Source organism: Blennius ocellaris (assembly GCF_963422515.1).
Source record: "Blennius ocellaris genome assembly, chromosome: 15".
Lineage (NCBI taxonomy): Eukaryota > Metazoa > Chordata > Actinopteri > Blenniiformes > Blenniidae > Blennius > Blennius ocellaris.
In genome coordinates this window covers 18718468-18733983 of record NC_137664.1, presented here as the reverse complement: position 1 = coordinate 18733983, position 15516 = coordinate 18718468, and the positions used below count along the sequence as shown (strand labels likewise).

At 39.8% G+C, this 15516-nt stretch overlaps 1 protein-coding gene across 1 annotated transcript; it reads right to left on the bottom strand.

Annotated features, from left to right (window-relative positions):
- Positions 1-5700: 5700 nt before the first annotated feature.
- Positions 5701-11489, bottom strand: nsmce1 (NSE1 homolog, SMC5-SMC6 complex component). Its single transcript, XM_080510220.1, has 8 exons — positions 11453-11489; positions 11070-11199; positions 9446-9567; positions 8631-8708; positions 7422-7568; positions 6732-6848; positions 6063-6189; positions 5701-5924 (listed from the first exon to the last, which is right to left on the bottom strand). The coding sequence occupies exons 2-8, from the start codon at positions 11185-11187 to the stop codon at positions 5890-5892; spliced, it is 744 nt and encodes a 247-aa protein (XP_080366346.1). The 5' UTR covers positions 11188-11199; positions 11453-11489; the 3' UTR covers positions 5701-5889.
- Positions 11490-15516: the final 4027 nt, after the last annotated feature.

Sequence of the window (15516 nt, the reverse complement as noted above, 5' to 3'; positions counted from 1 at the left end):
AACATCAAACAGTTGCAAAGTAGTCTGGCCCTGCTGGGATACTAGTATACTAATGTGTACTGCACAGTAAACAGGTCTGGAGCTTTATTTGGAGCCTGGGGTTGGTGGCACTTGTGTATAGATAGCCTGGGAGGCTAGGACCTGTCTCCATATGTAAATTATAGCTACGGACTGACCTAACCAGAAAATGCAATAAATATACAAATCGGGGCGAGCCAGACCAAAACAGAATCTGACCCAGTTCGCCATTGTAAACTTGCCTGTATCCTTCGGGAACAAAAACATCGCCACCCCGGCGGCGTTGGTTTTGCTGCATCCAGCAGCGATACACCGCTTCCCTCCTCTAGTTCTCCTCTTTCTGGTCTCTTCCATGCTCAGTCTTTCGTCAGGGATCATAAAGCGCCGACTAGAACTTCAAAACACTGTAAAAACGTCGATATTTAAGACGGGAAACAACGCAAGCCAATATGAACGCCACACAACAGAGATCGCGTCCAACTCCTGACGTCACGCACAGGCTCCGCCCACAATGGCCACGAAGGAGAAGGATTCTGTCAACCTCATGTGATTTACAAATGACCCCTGGATTTCATTTAAAACTTTCGGGGTGCGTTTCTCTGTGGCGCAGATGTTTGTAGAAGTCTTCACGATCGTTTGTTATTGTTGTTGTTGTTCTCGTGTGACCAAAGCCATGCTACTGCTATCCATGATTGACAGTTTCTGCAGAAGTGGAGCAAAAGTCATGATTTAAAAAAAATCTAACAAACAGCCAATTGTAATATGTACTTATTGTCAGCACTTGAGGCGGAAATTATAGACTCTTCAAACATATTGACAACTCTGTACACATTAACACGTCTTCCTTTGGACTGGCAGTGCTTCATCTGGACATCACGAGCATAAATACATAGGATGGAATGACTTTCTGCACTCACCAGATGTGATTTCAATCAAGAGAGTTTCTCAGACACATCCGCTGGACTGATTTTAATCCGCCTCTCTTGATCGTTTTAACCGAACAATGACCACCGTTGTTCCTCCACGGGGTCACACACGTCCGTATGCGGCACAAACACTTCCTGTTTACACATGTGATCATCCTGATTGGCTGTGGCGAGTCTCGCGAGAAAAAAAGACCCAAATCGAGAAAAAAAAGCATGAACCACTAAAGTCATCTAAAAAAAAAATTAACTCCCAACTTCATGAGACACAGTTAGTTTAAAAAATAAATTAAACATCATCACAATTCAACTGAGATGCATTAACTTCCACTAGTTTCGTGCATGAATTTTACAAGAGTAAATGCGAGTACAGACATGTTTCTGAAACCTAATCCAATGGTACAATGTTATTTTTGTTCACACATGTCATCGGAAGAATGATTTAAGGTGTTTTCTACAACTTTTAATCTGTGTGATTCCTCATGTGTTCAGTTAAACTCAAAGTGTGGCTGAAACTTTGCTCACGTGTCACAGGAATATGTCCTCTCACCTGTGTGATTCCCTGTGTGTATATAGCCAGCAGATGGCCAAACCTCCTCCTCCTCTATACTTTAGGACTTTGATTTCCAAATGAAAGATAAAATGTTCTTTCATGAGACTTTGAACCACTGAGCAACAGTCCAGTTCTTCTCGTCTTCAGCCCAGGTGAGACGCCTCTCCCACTGACTGTTTCAAGAGTGGCTTTGACACAAGGAAGTCAACAGTTGAAGCCAGTGTCATGGACATGCATGGATCTTGTGGCTCTGGATTCACTGGCTCCAGCTGGAGCCCACTCCTTGTGAATCTCTGCTAAATTTCTTCATATGCTCATATATATATATTTATAACTATTATAGGATTGCTATTGCAACAACACATCATCAGTAGGTTAAAACTAACCTGTCTCATGATTATATATATATATGTGAAATTATATGACTATATTAATGATAACAAAGATCAGTTAAAACACAATAAAGATACATTGGAAACCATCTGTAAAAACAAACCAAAAGCACAATTTATTTATATTCTTAACAAATAAACATAACTACTCTCAGCGACAAACACAAGAATAATTACGCAGCTGATTTAAACATCTAATGTGATGAAAAACAAATGAGGCACTTCAACTTCCATGACTCTCATTGTCCGACAACCACAGTAGGAGAACAGTAAAATGGTTCCCCTACAACATGTGGCACTTCACAACATAACCGTTCCAGATATCGTTCAAGTCTATGACTCCTCGCCTGTATGAGTCTTCATGTGAACAGTGAGATAAAAATTGCGACTGAAACATTTCCCACATGTTGTACAGGAATAAGGCTTCTCACCTGTGTGAGTCCGCATGTGGACAGTCAATCTACAACGCTGCCTAAAAGATTTCCCGCATGTTTCACAGGAATATGGCTTTTCATCCGTGTGAGTCTTCATGTGACGAGTCAATTCATAACTGGCACTGAAACATTCCCCACATATCTTACAGGGAAACGGCTTTTCACCTGTGTGAGCCCGCATGTGGAAAGTCAAACTACGACGGTGTCTGAAACATTTTCCACATGTTTCACAGGAATACGGCCTCTCACCCGTGTGAGTCTTCATGTGGTCAGTCACACTGCCACTCAAAGATTTCCCACATATTTTACAAGAATAAGGCTTTTCACCTGTGTGCGTTCTCTTGTGGACAGTCAGACTACTACGGTGTGTGAAATGTTTCCCACATGTTTCACAAGAATATGGCCTCTCACCCGAGTGAGTCTTCATGTGACCAGTCAATTCATAAATGGTACTAAAACATTTCCCACATATTTTACAAGGATACGGCTTCTCACCTGTGTGAGTCCTCATGTGAACAGTGAGTAAAGAATTGCGGGTGAAACATTTTCCACATGTTGTACAGGAGTAAGGCTTCTCACCTGTGTGAGTCCTCATGTGAACAGTGAGCAGAAAATTGCGGCTGAAACATTTTCCACATGTCGTACAGGAATACGGCTTCTCACCTGTGTGAGTCCTCATGTGGACAGTCAACATACAATGCTGTCTAAAACACTTCCCGCATGTTTCACAGGAATACGGCTTCTCACTCATGTGAGTGTTCATGTGACGACTCAATTCATAACTGTAGCTGAAACATTCCCCACATATTTTACAAGGGTATGGCTTCTCAACTGTGTGAATTTTCCCGTGGCTTAATAAACTACGTCTGGTTCGGAAATGTATATCACATATATGACAATAATTCTTCCCCTGATCTTCCTGAGCTGCATTGTTTAATGTAAAGTCTGCATTTCTTTGTGAACCTGGATCTTCACAGGTTCGTTTACGTTTGTGACTCACAGCCGGCACAGATTCACCAAGGTGAAGCTCTTCATTGTCTGGTTTTGGAAGTTCTAGCTCCTCCTCTTCCTCTTTAATCTGTATAAGATCTGGTACACCCTCTTCTTCTTCAATCCGAGAAGGACCTGCTTCCTCCTCTTCCTCTTTAATCCGAACAGCTTTTAGTTCCTCCTCTTCCTCTTCACTCTGTAAATGTTCCGGTTCCTCCTCTTCCTCTTTAATGTGAGGAGGTTCTGGTTCCTCCAGGTCCAGACTGGAGCTCCTTCTCTGGCTTCCAGAGCTGCTCCTCAGAGACGACGTCCTCTTCATCACAAACACGTTGCTGTTGGAGGTCGGAGGGTGACGAAGAGGAAAGAGAGGAAGGTTTGTAATGTGATTATTAGAAAACACATCTTATCTACAGAGCAGCCGAGTCACTGAGAAGTAGAAAAACAAGTCTTGTTCCGATGCAAGTCCTACAAAATACTACTAATAATATTTAATAATCTTAAATTAACGACCAAATTTGATAATAATCCACAAGGCTTGAAAGACATGAGAGTTTGTTTTTGGACATCCATCCCCACACTGACACCATCTTCGTCCACAGCCTCGTCACTTCTCGCCCGGATTGACAACTGTTATTACATACACATTATTCTACAGATTGACAAATCTCACGTTGGTCCAACACACTGACATACAGACAGAAAACACACTAACAAATAGTTTTGCTACAATAATGTCCCCATAAGAGTCGTCGTGTTGTTTCCCCGGGGTTTATAAAAAGTTCCACTCTGGGAGCCGGTTTCACAAGGTTTTCAGTGGCTACGAGCACCGTTGTCATTTAAACAGACACCCAAAACGTAATGAACGTTTTTTTTCCCTTGTAAACATTGTGGTGTCCACTGAGTCTGAATCTTTGCTTCAGGTCGCTTCATCTGGACATCACGAGCATAAACACTGCTACGATAGAATGACTTTATTTACTCACCAGTTGTGATTTCAGTCAAGAGATGGTATTTTACAGACACCGACATACATTCGCTGGACTACTTTCAATCCGTTCCTCTTGATTGTTTTCACAGAATAATGAACATCGTTGTTCCTCCACAGAGATACATACGGGATGGTAGTAATTGATGTATCCGGTGTTTCGGATCAACTGGTTCCCGCGTTAACCGATGATCAACTTCCTTTAGCGTCCGCTGTTGATGAAGCAGTTGTTAAAACCCCGGACAAACATCCGAAGCTGTCCCAGCAATCACCGTTTAACCGCGTTTTACAATAAAGTTTCGAAGTATCGTACCTTTCGTGAGTCTTGTTTTTTTACGTCTGCCGTTGCTCAATAAAGCCGGTAACCAGTTAACAAGGAAGCCAGTTAATCTGAAACACTGGGCTACCAGACCTGTGACTGCGCATTCCGATGACGTACACATTATGACTGGCAGTGATGACGTTTCACATTATTAGTGGCTGCAAGCGTACCAGAAGGTTTTAGAGTATTTTTCATGTACTTACGCATGAAATGTGACGGACAAACCTTTGAAAAGCGACATGTTCAGCCAACAACACAGCATGACTTCACCATTTCGTCATGCTCCTTGATGTTTTGCCACTACTCGCAAAACAACATCCTCGGAAATATTACTTTCTACCTGATCTGGCTTTAGGATATAGATTTGTTTCTCTGAATATGATGAGATTATCTCATAGCAAGGTGCTTCAACGTCCATGACTCATTGTCTTGCAATCACGGTTGAAATAACCTGAAGAACATTAAAGTGGATACCCGACAACATGTATTTTGACAGCAATGTTTCACGTCTTTCAAAGACTTCTTCTATCAAACGTTTCCCCACCTGATGTACAAGAATAAGGCTTCTCACCTGTGTGAGTCCTCACACGGACAGCCAATTTACTAGGGAGACGGAGGCATTTCCCACGTTTCGCAAGAATAAAGCTTCTCACTTGTATGAGTCCTCATGTGCTCAGTCAAATTATAACTGTAACCAAAGGTTTTCCCACGTTTTACATGAATATGGTTTCTCACCTGTGTGGGTGCTCATGTCAAGCTTTGACTGCAACCAAAGGTTTTTCTACATTTAAACTATTTCTACTTTAAATTCTTGCAAGTGAAATATCATAGCTTGATTCAGAAAAGTTAAATAGACCTTGCTTAAATTGATTACAAAACAAGTGGGTCTTTCACTCAACTGGGCCTTTAAAAAAAAAAAACATTTCATCCCTTCTTTAATGACTTCAGTGAATATTATCATTCTTATGGAGGAAATTAAGTCTTCAGGACAGTTCCTCATGATTGGAAAACTGCAATAAAATAACAATTGATAACTGCTGTATGAAAAGTTTATTTAAAAAAAAAAAAAGAAACAAATACCCAATATGTGTACAGAACTTGCACAACAGAGAACTGAATTTTTTTTTTAAATCTATAGCTGAACTGAAGAATTGACAACATGGTTGTCAGCAAGCACAACATAAAACTGCTTGTATTAATATTAACATGAATCATTACATACGAACATTAAATCGTACAGATTCTGAAAGAACAGAATACTTGATGAAGCGTTCATCTTTTGGACTGAGACTGACGCTGCTGGAATTCTACAATGGAAAGAAAATCACAAAAGTCAGAACAAAGTTGGAAGAATAATATTTCCTTCTTGTCTCAAGGAAATGAACTGCAGGTTAACAAAACAACATATTCATTGTTTTAAGGAAAACCAATGAACTAATAAATACCTGGGATTTCATGGGGCCAAAAGTCTTCACATGCTGGACACCGCGGCTCCACTCTCCCTTTGAAGTATCTGGCCACACATGGGTTGTGGATTTTTATGCCACAGGTGGGATTCTCACAAATTTGGCACTAAAACAAAATATTTTCGATCAGACAGATCTGTGAGCTGACAAGAAAGCAGCACTGCTTCACTGTAAGGGGGCAATGCTGAGCACATAGTGTTTCGCTTCTTGTGCAGTTATTTTTTTAAATTAAGAATGAATGTGCGTCACATTTTCTGTAAGCAGATACACATTTAATCTTCTTTGAACAAACGAGACATGAGATATAAAAGACAATCGGGTGTCAATGGGCACGCTGCTAATACAACAGTTAAATTAAACTCGACTTCACACAGTTTTAAATTTGAGCAACCTGCCGTGAAAATCACTGCAGGTCACTCAGATATTGAAAAGCAAGTTCCTCCTTTGGAATCTATGCACAATTTACTGTCAAATTAACATTTAATATTAAGACATGCTATTTAAAAAATTATTAAATCTTCAGGGTCACAACAAAAATATCCAATATTTTTATAAAACTGCAAAAACATGTTTGCCTAACAGGAACAATAAAGGCAGATGATTCATCACAGTTGATTATCTTCAAGATGAAAGAAAGAAAACATTTACCTGGAAAGCGACGTTGTGACAGATGTGGCACATTTTGACCTGGTCCTGATACATCGCACGGATATATGGCTCCATCTCGATAATACACCTGGTGGACAAGGTGTATTCGCCTTGTTTCTAAGTAGAGAAACGGCATTAAAATCCACACTGAAGGAATCCAAGAGGAAGAAACAAGTGGTGCTTGTGATGGAAAACAGAACAGGTAAAATTCCAGTTTCATCTGAGCATTAAACCTGCGAAACTCATTTAACGTTATATTGGGAAGGCAGAACAACTACTGTGCTGGAAAGGTTCAATTTGGATCCTCCAACAAATATGAACAGTCTAAGGAAATGCCACAATCCTTACAAAATCACAGTCCTGACAGTCTTGTATATTTCGGCCAACCAGCGACTATTGGCCCGTCAGGTTGCGGCTCTTTGATCCACAACTGAAATATATATATATATATATATATATATATATATATATATATATAGTTCCACAGTAATGCAGTGTAAATGTAGTTGATTTCACGTTTTTAATCATAAATCTCTAGATTCTCAAAATGAGATTGGCTTGTTTGATAAAACGAGACTCTACGAAAGCGTGCAAGTACCAAAGTAGCCGAGATGATTACCTATCAAAGTGAGCACTGTGTACGCAAATCAAACCTTGCGGGAGAATCTTCATCAACATGCTGGAGTTTACCTCACTGAGCCATTTGTCACACACGAATCGCTTCAGGAGCTGCTCTGTTTGACTCTTCTTCATCTTTTTGGAGGCCATGGTGTCAGTGCTGTTCAGTATATCCGTTGAGGAGGCTTTACCGTTCTCAGAAGATACGATCAGGTCCATCTGAATCCAAGCAGAATTTAAACTATGAACCTCCTTACAAACAAAGGAGTTGATGAGTCTCCCACTGCATTTAAAGAATGAATAAAATTTCGGCTGCTCAATTCATCGAATTTTAATCATGATTACAATTTTGGCCCCAGACGATGTCAAAATTCATATAATTGAGGAAAAATGATTATGTTGCAGAGCCGATGAACGAGAGTCGGAGGCATGTTCAGCAAGGAACTCCAAACTTTATTCTCCATTAACCCACACTTCTCAGTAACTCTTCTTTTCTCTCTCTCTCCAACATGAGAGCGCAGCGCCACACGCTGTTACACCAAAATACCACCGACCGGAAACCCCGCCTCTCTACAAAATAAAGTTCCCCACTGTGGTGATCAGTTAAGGTCATAATTCACCCAGTCACTGTGGGCTGGTGTGTGCACTGCGATGGAGACATGAGAGACAAATGAGAGAAAAGAAAAGCATTTCTGAGAAGTTTGTTCAAATAGAAAATAAAGTTTGGAGTTCCTTGCTGAACACGTCGCCTCCAACTCGCGTTCATCAGCTCTACACCACCACCATTTTATTTTGGAACAATTTATCAAAGTATTTATGTTGGGCTTATTTATTGAAGTATATCTAGCTCTTATTGTATTTTATTTATTTCTTGTGTTCAAAAGATTGAGTGCAGTACAACAGTTTATTTTTTACTACATTACAAGATTTTTTTATATATTTAACAGGAGTCTTTTTAAAAAAAAACATGTTTAATAAATGGTGTTCCAAATTCAAAGACATAATCGTGATTATGAGTTTTTTCCCATAATCGAGTAGCCCTACATAATATGCATGAAAATGATGACTGATCACAAATTTGATTAATGGTGGCATGAACATAAAGATCGGTTCATAGAATTTCCAATAAACTTTTAAATTGCATTTTAGTGCAGGATCTACCGAGTGGCACTGAGATGACGTTTCCAGCCTTGATTTGTGATGCAGCCACATCCTTAAAACAAAAGCATGTGTGTTAAAGTGTCCGTGAAGTTTCCAGAATCTTTAAACATCGTCACTCACAGTTTTTCTGAAGAGTTCCAGTTCATTGTCGGCATAATCTGATGACATCCTGGTGATGTCAGTTTCAGCCGTGTTCACCTGGACGTCATTGAGGGGAAACAGGCGGGTTAGAGGTTGTCGGTAATCTTAAATATTCTTTTTTTTAATGTTTTCATTCCAGGCATGCAACAATTCAAGTGTGCAATCACATATACACTCTCATGCAGCTATATCTATATGCTCCAAATACATACATACATACAATCTCTAATTGACATCGCTGAAAAGGGGTAGGAAGAAATAAAACTTATGTATATAAAGAATAAACATAAGTTTTGCATTCATACACTTTCATGCAGACATGTATATATTCCCAATATACATGTTCACACCAACACAACTACACATAATATACTAACATTCACCTGTGTACAGTTCTTTTTACTGTGTAAGAGACACCATATAGCTTCATCACTAATTTCCATCCCTATATTTGTTTACAATGATCAGTCTGAGCCTTTTTGAAAACAGTCTCCTGCCTGAACATCGTCCTGAAGTCCAGATTCTCCATGTAGTTAGAAACACCCCCCCCCCCACCACCAGGGAAGAAAATATTGCAGATATGAATATAAATAAAGGGTGCTGGTTATTGTGTTTTCAGGATAAATCATAGCTTTTCTCCTTTTTACTGCTCCGATCTTGCAAGTTGTGAAAATTGTATTACGCAAGAGCATCAAATTCAGGTAATATTCCACCATTAAAAGACTTGCACTACCAACACAAGGAACATTTTGTTTCACACTACGTACATCTTATACTGTCTTCGAGATACTCACCAAGACATAATGCTGGTTCCCGTCGTCTTCCGACATCCCTTTTCTTATCTGCATGAACAGAGGCTGCAGCTTTGAGTTGATGGTGTCAATGAAAGAATCCAGATTGTCCGGTGCATGCGATGCTGCAACAGAACCAAAATGTTGAGAAGTACGTTGCAGTAAAATCTAACAATCTGAAAAGCACATAAATGCTGGTTTACGTATTTGACAGACGCTGTTCTTGTGGAAAAATGAGCGCAGAAAGGTGGACAAATAGCTGAATCCAAATTAAATTAAATAAGTTATCGTGGGAATGTAAATATTAGACTAATTAAACAAGGTTGGGAATAACTGTAAACACAATTCACTTATATGGAGCATTTCTCTGTCCACACGGTGAAGCAGTGGTTATCAGTGTTGGGAGTAACCGCGTTACAAAAGTAACGCAGTCACGGTGAGTCAATACTAATTGCTGTAACGCAGCATATAATATAATACTCGTTACAATCTCAAAAACGTTTGTTACCATGCGTTTTCACACTATTAAGTGTCTTCCTTTAAGAATTGAGTAAAGCACCATGATACAAAAATCAAAAATCGGCGACTTATTTCCTGCTGCTAGAATTCCCAAACCGACATGGATTCTTCATTTGCAAGATGGAAAAAAACGTCCATTATGTTCAGTTGGTCAGAGAAAAGGACAAGAACAGTGAAGTGTAAACTGTGTGCAACACCAAGGAAACTCTCTCAATACATTTGTAAACATGTCACTTATCTACCACAAGCTTAAAAAGTGCTATGAATCGATGTCATCACACTGTAAATAAGTGACATGCTGACAACTTTATTGTCGGTAAAAATGCCACTGGTGTTCACTGTAGTGTTACCAACATCACTGTGGCTTTCACTGGTCTCCTGCTGATGAGACGACAACACTCAGTTTGGTATAAAAATTATGTTATCCTCGTCATAAAATCTGATCACTTCCTTGTAATGTACCATAGACCAATACAACTCTACTTAACCATCAATGGGGATCCTGCTGATCATACTACAACACGTCTTGGTTTGACAACAACAACAAAAAAATATTTGTTCATAATTTAAACATTGTGGTCTAATTGAATCACCCAACACTGAAACCTTGTAAGAAGGTGCCTTGTATTTATTTCTCCTCATTTGTGAGGACCTATGTACAATATTTAGTGTGTGTGTATTTTGCAGGATTAAATGATTAAACCTGCATTTGATGGCACTTCTCTTGATGTATGTGATACTAGATTTTATATAATGTACAGTAAAAATGGCAGGTCTAGTTCTCGAAAAGCACGTTTTCATTGTTGGAAAAGCACAAGTTATGTCCATTGTCATGCATTGCACGTCATCTTTGTGCTGTGAGGACAAAATAATAGAATCAAACAGCTGCTTTTGTGATTCTGACCGCCGTTGTTACTTATTGTATTGTACCTTGAGTATTTACTCTGTCTATTTTATTAATTTGTTCGTAGCTTTAGCAGCTACACAGTCATTATGCTACATCGCCTCCAATGAATGTAGAATCAGCTGCAATAATGTGGTGGCTGCCATCTGGCTAGCGACATGACGGAAGGTTAAAACGTTGAATACAACGTGCTCTACTACTCACATTTGTATCGTTCACAGCAGAGTTTGCAGAGCCTCTTTGCTTCTTGTCGGTCCATGATGCCGTTCCTCATCATGGCCTGAAGAAACCCGCGGTGGCTGTCCTCCATCCGCTGAGACATGTTTCTGTATGTCTGCACACACAAAGCAACAGTGGCGATTAGAACTGTCTCACATAAATATGGCTCATGATTACAACAGTAGAACAACGATTGTTGTCGCATTTGGAACGTTTGCTTTTTTTAACTCGCCACTTCAACTGTGAACCAAATCGTGCCAGTTCAAAAAGGAATGTATTTCCTCACTTTCTGTTCGGTTGTAGATCATTGTAATGCTAACGAACAGCACGTAATCGTGTTTTTGTAAGTTGAAGTGAATAAAGTTTACCGGTTGTTGGTTTTCCTCGCCTTTCTTCTTCTGTTGTGTTTCGTGCGACTTCCGCTCAAAAGAGGCGCAGCAGTGTTATGCCGCCCCCTGCTGTTGCGTAAGAACATGCGCACCCTGTGCCAACGCTTCAATAATATGATCATCATTCAAATGAACTGCGTTTTCTTGATTGAAATGTTGTGGGAAAAAACAGAAGACACATTTAAGATTCAACCATATGACATTCAATGGAAACTTTATAATATATGTTGTCTATTCAGTGTCACAACCAGTGATGCCGCTAACACATTGCTAAATACTTAATAATGCATTACTATAGTATTACCACATTTTCAGTAACGGGGAAAGTATTTCATGGTGGAACTGTTTAAAATCCGAACATCAGAATGTACCAAAGTTATTAAAATAACTACTTCTTTAGATGTGACGAAGGTGAAGCTGTAAATTTAGTTAACTTCTATACATCCGGGCTTCTCTCAGTTATGTTTACAGCTGTAAAAGCTGGAGCACCACGTGGTGATTCAATTTCTCTGGATCATTCCATTAGTTTCATCAGCACAATGGATGCTTGCAATGAATTCACTAAGCAGTTTCAAAATAGTTGTATGAGTTAGCTTATAAAATATCAAATGTGGGGAGAAATTATTCTCCTACATACATTTATAACCCAGTTTGTTTTTAATTGGAGAATAAGACCAGATAAAGTAGTAAAACAATACTACACACACACACACACACACACACACACACACACACACACACACACACACACACACACACACACACACTATACAGTGAAGAAGAAAAGCATTTAAATTGAGTCAAATCCTGCATAGCTGCATTATTCAGATAGCTTTTTGAAGTAGCCATGCTGAATGTGTTACTGACATCCTGACCTTTCATGAAATGTCTCGTTCTTTGACATGAAACCAGCTTGTTAAATATTGAAAATCAGATTCTACCTAAACAAAACTACTTTCAGAAGCAACAAACTGACACTGTTGTTCACTCCAGATCTCTTCCAGTTCTACTTTAATTGGCTGGCCAATGTGTCTGATACTTTCTATAAGTGGCCTGCGAGCAAAGACCCCGAAAAGCAGCAGGGGAAAGGCATGACCCTCAAGTCCACCATGGCCTTCTTCGTCTGTCTGCAGGAGGCCAAGGAGGAGACAGAGGACGACTGAGAAAAGGACCTCGTCAGGCGATGTGGCGGAGACTGACAGCGTCCGAACAGCAGAGAACACTTTCAAAATGGATGGAACATTCTGATTTCGAACTGAAATAAAGCTTTGATACCTTAAAAACTCATGATTTCTTCTTTCGTGTTAAATTGCAGCAGGAGCTTCTCTTTCGCTTGTATCTATGTATGTGACGATTTCTTTGCTGTCATTTGAATGATCGTATCTCGACTTGGACAGATGGCACATGAGGTGCATATTTCACATGAGCCAAAAATAATTGTATTATTTCAGGAAAAAGGTTCCTCACAGACGTTCAAAATATTTGTTTTTGATGATTGCTGAATTAATTCCTCAAAATTGAGTATTTTCACAATTTTTTTTTCCCTCTGCTTGATCTATGAAAGCAATTGTTATTGACTACGACAATTGTTTTTCTTGATTTGTGTTTCTTAAAGCAAGGAAGATGCCATTTTAAATGACTAGTATTGTGGCACGTGTGATCTGCTTTTTTTCTACAAAAACTAAACAACTGAATGAACATCATCCAAGACTGGCGATTCCATAATTTCTGCCAGGGGTTGTAGTTGTATTTCGGGACATTAAGGAGTGGCTGTCGTCTAACTTATTTTTAAATGAGGAACAAGTGGAATGCATTATGTTTGGGGGCACGGACGTGTCAAGTATCACTTGAAACTTAAACTTAAACACAATCAGAGCAAGTTTCGTTCATCTACATGTTTTAGACCAAAGTCAAAGTCACCGTATCGACCTTCAAAAAAGTTATTCATACTTTAATCAGTTAAAGAGTGGTGTAATGGCATTTTAACATATTTAACCATTCTGGTGAGGGCAGCTAACTCGCTTCAATGCGTGTTCAGAGCAAAGTGGAATACGCCTTTGTTTTTGGATATGACAATCCGTTTATTGATATTCAGGTTCCACAGTCGAAGCCCAATGTCTTCTTTTCAGCCCAATATTGCAATACTGAATTCCAATATACCACAATAAACTTCACGATACTTTGAATAATTACACTGATTACTTAAAAATCGAATGTGATGAAAAGTCCGACAACCAAAACCGAAATAAATTGAAGAACATTAAAGTGTTTACCCTCCAACATGTGGTATTTCAACGGTTTCTGATGCTGGATGAAACATTTACCACGTTTCACAAGAATATGGCCTCTCACCCGTGTGAGTCTTCATGTGGACCGTCCAATGACTACGGTACCTGAAAAAACATTTCCCACATTTCACATGAATACGGCCTCTCACCCGTGTGAGTATTGATGTGGACACTCCAGTCATATTTGCGACTGAAACACTTGCCACATATTTTACAGGAATAAGGCTTCTCACCTGTGTGAGCTCTCATGTGGACAGTCAAATTACTACGGCGCATGAAACATTTCCCACACGTTTCACAAGAATGGGTCCTCTTAATCATGTGAGTCTTAATATGACTAGTCAATTCCCAACTGTGACTGAAACATTTCCCACATATTTCACCAGGATACGGTTTCTCACTTGTGTGAATCCTCATGTGGCTAGTCAAGTGACCAGGCAGTCTGAAACATTTCCTACGTTTTACAGGAATAAGGCCTCCCACCTGTGTGAGTTCTCATGTGGTGAGTCATGTCACCACGCTCTCTGAAACATTTCCCACATGTTTTACAGGGATACGGCTTCTCACTCATGTGAGTCCTCTCGTGACGAGTCAAAACAGAACTCTGACTGAAACATTTCTCACATATTCTACAAGGATACGGCTTCTCACCCGTGTGAGTCCGCATGTGGACACTCAAATCATATCTGCGACTGAAACATTTCCCACATATTTTACAAGAAAAAGGTTTCTCACCTGTGTGAGTACTCATATGGTTAGTTAAATAACTTGATCGACCAAAGGTTTTCCCACATGTTTTACAGGAATAAGGCTTGTCACTCATGTGAGTCCTCTCGTGACGAGTCAAAACATACCTCTGACTGAAACACTTCCCACATGTTTTACAGGGATACGGCTTCTCACTAATGTGAGTCTTCTCGTGACGAGTCAAAGCAGACCTGTGACTGAAACATTTCTCACATATCCGACAAGGATACGGCTTCTCACCCGTGTGAGTCCGCATGTGGACACTCAAATCATAGTTGCGACTGAAACATTTCCCACATATTTTACAAGAAAAAGGTTTCTCACCTGTGTGAGTACTCATATGGGCAGTTAAATAACTTGATCGACCAAAGGTTTTCCCACATGTTTTACAGGAATAAGGCTTCTCACTCATGTGACTCTTCTCGTGACGAGTCAAAACAGACCTTTGACTGAAACATTTCTCACATACGCTACAAGGATACAGCTTCTCACCCGTGTGAGTCCGCATGTGGACACTCAAATAAGATTTGCGCGTGAAACCTTTCCCACATGTTTTACAAGGATACGGCTTCTCACCCATGTGAGTCCGCATGTGGACACTCCAGTCATATTTGCGACTGAAACATTTCCCACATATTTCACAAGAATAAGGTTTCTCACCTGTGTGAGTCCGCATATGGACAGTTAAAGAACTTAATCGATCAAAAGTTTTCCCACATGTTTTACAGGAATAAGGCTTCTCACCTGTGTGAGCTCTCATGTGGACAGTCAAATTAATACGGCGCCTGAAACATCTCCCACATATTTCACAAGAACACGGCTTCTCACCCATGTGAGTCGTCATGTGGACAGTCAAATAATATTTGTAACTGAAACATTTCCCACATGTTTTACAGGTATAAGGCTTCTCACCTGTGTGACTCCTCATGTGGACAGTTAAGTCACTACGGCGTCTGAAACATTTCCCACATATTGTACAAGGGTGAGGTTTTTTACCTGTGTGAATCA